Raw genomic sequence first — 3,468 nt, forward strand, 5'->3', positions numbered from 1 at the left:
AATATTAAATTCTAAAGTTTATAGTGTATCTATTTAATGCTATAGGTTTTATATATTTTAATATTTTTAGTTAAATTTAGAATATGTTGACTTTTTAAAGATTTTTCAATTTAAAATAGAGAAAATAAGTTTTATCCAATTCAGCCCATGAGTATATTCAGCTGAAATGGGAATCCGGCCCATACACGAGCATAATCAGTTGGAAGATTCGAACGAACTGGGCCACTAGTCTCAGTTTGATCCGTTGCGTTCGGCTCCCCCTTCCATCCATCTGAAGAAACCAGAAGACCGCGGAAGCTTCCGGCCGTCCCACCGCCACACGCCCAACAGTCCAACACCAAGACAGAGAGGTGAAGGCTCTGGAACAGCCGGGAGTACGCGAAACAGAGTAGGGCAGGAAAGCTTGCGAACACACTGGAACACCTGCGAACTCTCCCTGCGATCAACCGCGTTTGTATAAAGCAAAGCCACCTGTTCGTCCGGCCTGTCCATCGGCGTGACACGAAACCAAGCAACAATTGAGTGATCGATCCATCACCTCTCTCTCTCTTTCAGCAAATCTATCCGCGACAACTAAGCATTCGATTCTCCGACAACAACAAGCAGGGTAATGGCGTCTGCGGACGTGCACATGGCTGGCGGTGCGGAGACGGAGACCTTCGCATTCCAGGCCGAGATCAACCAGCTGCTCTCCCTCATCATCAACACCTTCTACTCGAACAAGGAGATCTTCCTCAGAGAGCTCATCTCCAACGCATCGGATGTAAGCTCTTCCTTCCCGATCAAGCCATCCTCTGTTCTCATTTCATTTTCGACACTTGAAATGCTCTGCTTTACATTACACCAACAACAAGCTAATCCGTGACAATGGCAATGGCATTCCATTGCAGGCGCTTGACAAGATCCGCTTCGAGAGCCTGACGGACAAGTCGAAGCTGGACGCGCAGCCGGAGCTCTTCATCCGGCTCGTCCCGGACAAGGCCAGCAAGACGCTGTCCATCATCGACTCCGGCGTGGGCATGACCAAGTCCGACCTGGTCAACAACCTCGGCACCATCGCGCGGTCGGGCACCAAGGAGTTCATGGAGGCGCTTGCCGCGGGCGCCACCGACGTGTCGATGATCGGCCAGTTCGGCGTCGGCTTCTACTCCGCCTACCTCGTCGCGGACAGGGTCATGGTCACCACCAAGCACAACGACGACGAGCAGTACGTGTGGGAGTCCCAGGCCGGCGGGTCCTTCACCGTCACGCATGACACCACGGGGGAGCGACTCGGCCGGGGCACCAAGATCACGCTCTTCCTCAAGGACGACCAGCTCGAGTACCTGGAGGAGCGCCGCCTCAAGGACCTCGTCAAGAAGCACTCGGAGTTCATCAGCTACCCCATCTACCTGTGGACGGAGAAGACCACCGAGAAGGAGATCAGTGACGACGAGGAGGAGGACAACAAGAAGGAGGAGGAGGGCGACGTCGAGGAGGTGGACGACGAGGACAAGGACGCCAAGGATAAGAGCAAAAAGAAGAAGAAGGTGAAGGAGGTGAGCCACGAGTGGGTGCAGATCAACAAGCAGAAGCCCATCTGGCTCCGCAAGCCCGAGGAGATCACGCGCGAGGAGTACGCCTCCTTCTACAAGTCTCTGACCAACGACTGGGAGGACCACCTCGCCGTGAAGCACTTCTCGGTGGAGGGGCAGCTGGAGTTCAAGGCCATCCTGTTCGTGCCCCGCCGCGCGCCCTTCGACCTGTTCGACACGCGCAAGAAGCTCAACAACATCAAGCTCTACGTCCGCCGCGTCTTCATCATGGACAACTGCGAGGAGCTCATCCCGGAGTGGCTGGGCTTCGTGAAGGGCGTGGTGGACTCGGATGACCTGCCGCTCAACATCTCCCGCGAGACGCTGCAGCAGAACAAGATCCTCAAGGTCATCCGCAAGAACCTGGTCAAGAAGTGCATCGAGATGTTCTTCGAGATCGCGGAGAACAAGGACGACTACGCCAAGTTCTACGACGCCTTCTCCAAGAACATCAAGCTGGGCATCCACGAGGACTCGCAGAACCGCGCCAAGCTCGCCGACCTCCTGCGCTACCACTCCACCAAGAGCGGCGACGAGACGACGAGCCTCAAGGACTACGTGACGCGCATGAAGGAGGGGCAGAAGGACATCTACTACATCACCGGCGAGAGCAGGAAGGCCGTGGAGAACTCGCCGTTCCTGGAGCGTCTCAAGAAGAAGGGCTACGAGGTGCTGTTCATGGTGGACGCCATCGACGAGTACGCCGTGGGGCAGCTTAAGGAGTACGACGGCAAGAAGCTGGTGTCGGCAACCAAGGAGGGCCTGAAGCTGGACGACGAGGACGACGAGGAGGCCAAGAAGCGGCGGGAGGAGCGCAAGAAGCGGTTCGAGGAGCTGTGCAAGGTGATCAAGGACATCCTGGGCGACCGCGTCGAGAAGGTGGTGGTGTCGGACCGCATCGTCGACTCGCCGTGCTGCCTGGTGACGGGCGAGTACGGGTGGACCGCCAACATGGAACGGATCATGAAGGCGCAGGCACTACGGGACAGCAGCATGAGCGCGTACATGTCCTCCAAGAAGACCATGGAGATCAACCCGGACAACGGCATCATGGAGGAGCTCCGGAAGCGCGCCGAGGCCGACCGAAACGACAAGTCCGTCAAGGACCTCGTGCTGCTGCTCTTCGAGACGGCGCTGCTCACCTCGGGGTTCAGCCTCGACGACCCCAACACGTTCGCGGCCAGGATCCACAGGATGCTCAAGCTCGGCCTCAACATCGACGAGGACGCTGCTGCCGACGAGGACGCCGACATGCCCGCGCTTGACGAGGGCGCCGCCGAGGAGAGCAAGATGGAGGAGGTCGACTGAGGTGTCCTTCTTTCCTATATATGCAAGTTCTCAGCGATGAGGGACGACGGTCAATGGCGATGCCTGTTTGTGTGTGTCTGCGTGTGGGTCCAAAGGGGACACTGTTGGTACAGGTCACAGTAGTGTCTAGTAGTACCTTGATTGCCAGGAGGCAGGACCGTGTGTCTTCTTCGTGTCACATTTCGGGTCTGCTCTGAGTGTCGTGGAATCCTGTGAAACATATAATACATCCGATCCGAGTCCTTAGCTTCCCTCATAAAGGAGAAAAAGAAAACAAAACAAGTTATTAGTCGGTGTATGAATAAGGATATATACGGTGGTATATGGCCACAAAAGGTGGGAGAAAAGCACCCGTGAAGCTCAACAGATGCCCAAGTTGACGTGGCCACAAGCACTGAAGTTTATTAGGATTAATATTTATTTTGATTAAATCAATTTCTATTTTCTAGAGTAGGTTAGTTTTATGCTTGGTCACATAAACTATAATGAGAGTTTGTTTAGATTTTTATAAAGTCAATTCCTATTTTTGAGAAAACCTGGTTGTAGATGGATTATAAAAACATTATGATAAGAACTCACGGTTATC

General features: G+C 54.2%; 1 protein-coding gene across 1 annotated transcript; it reads left to right on the forward strand.

Annotated features, from left to right (window-relative positions):
- Positions 1-502: 502 nt before the first annotated feature.
- LOC100196928 (heat shock protein HSP82) lies at positions 503-3,137 on the forward strand. Its single transcript, NM_001141944.3, has 2 exons — positions 503-763; positions 891-3,137. The coding sequence occupies exons 1-2, from the start codon at positions 611-613 to the stop codon at positions 2,880-2,882; spliced, it is 2,145 nt and encodes a 714-aa protein (NP_001135416.3). The 5' UTR covers positions 503-610; the 3' UTR covers positions 2,883-3,137.
- Positions 3,138-3,468: the final 331 nt, after the last annotated feature.

This window comes from Zea mays, chromosome 10 (assembly GCF_902167145.1).
Source record: "Zea mays cultivar B73 chromosome 10, Zm-B73-REFERENCE-NAM-5.0, whole genome shotgun sequence".
Taxonomy (NCBI): domain Eukaryota; kingdom Viridiplantae; phylum Streptophyta; class Magnoliopsida; order Poales; family Poaceae; genus Zea; species Zea mays.

Bases quoted from the DNA above. Each gene is read 5' to 3' on its own strand.
- LOC100196928 (NM_001141944.3), top strand. From the start codon at position 611: ATGGCGTCTGCGGACGTGCACATGGCTGGCGGTGCGGAGACGGAGACC. The intron at 764-890 runs GTAAGCTCTTCC...ATTCCATTGCAG, and splicing joins TCATCTCCAACGCATCGGAT to GCGCTTGACAAGATCCGCTT.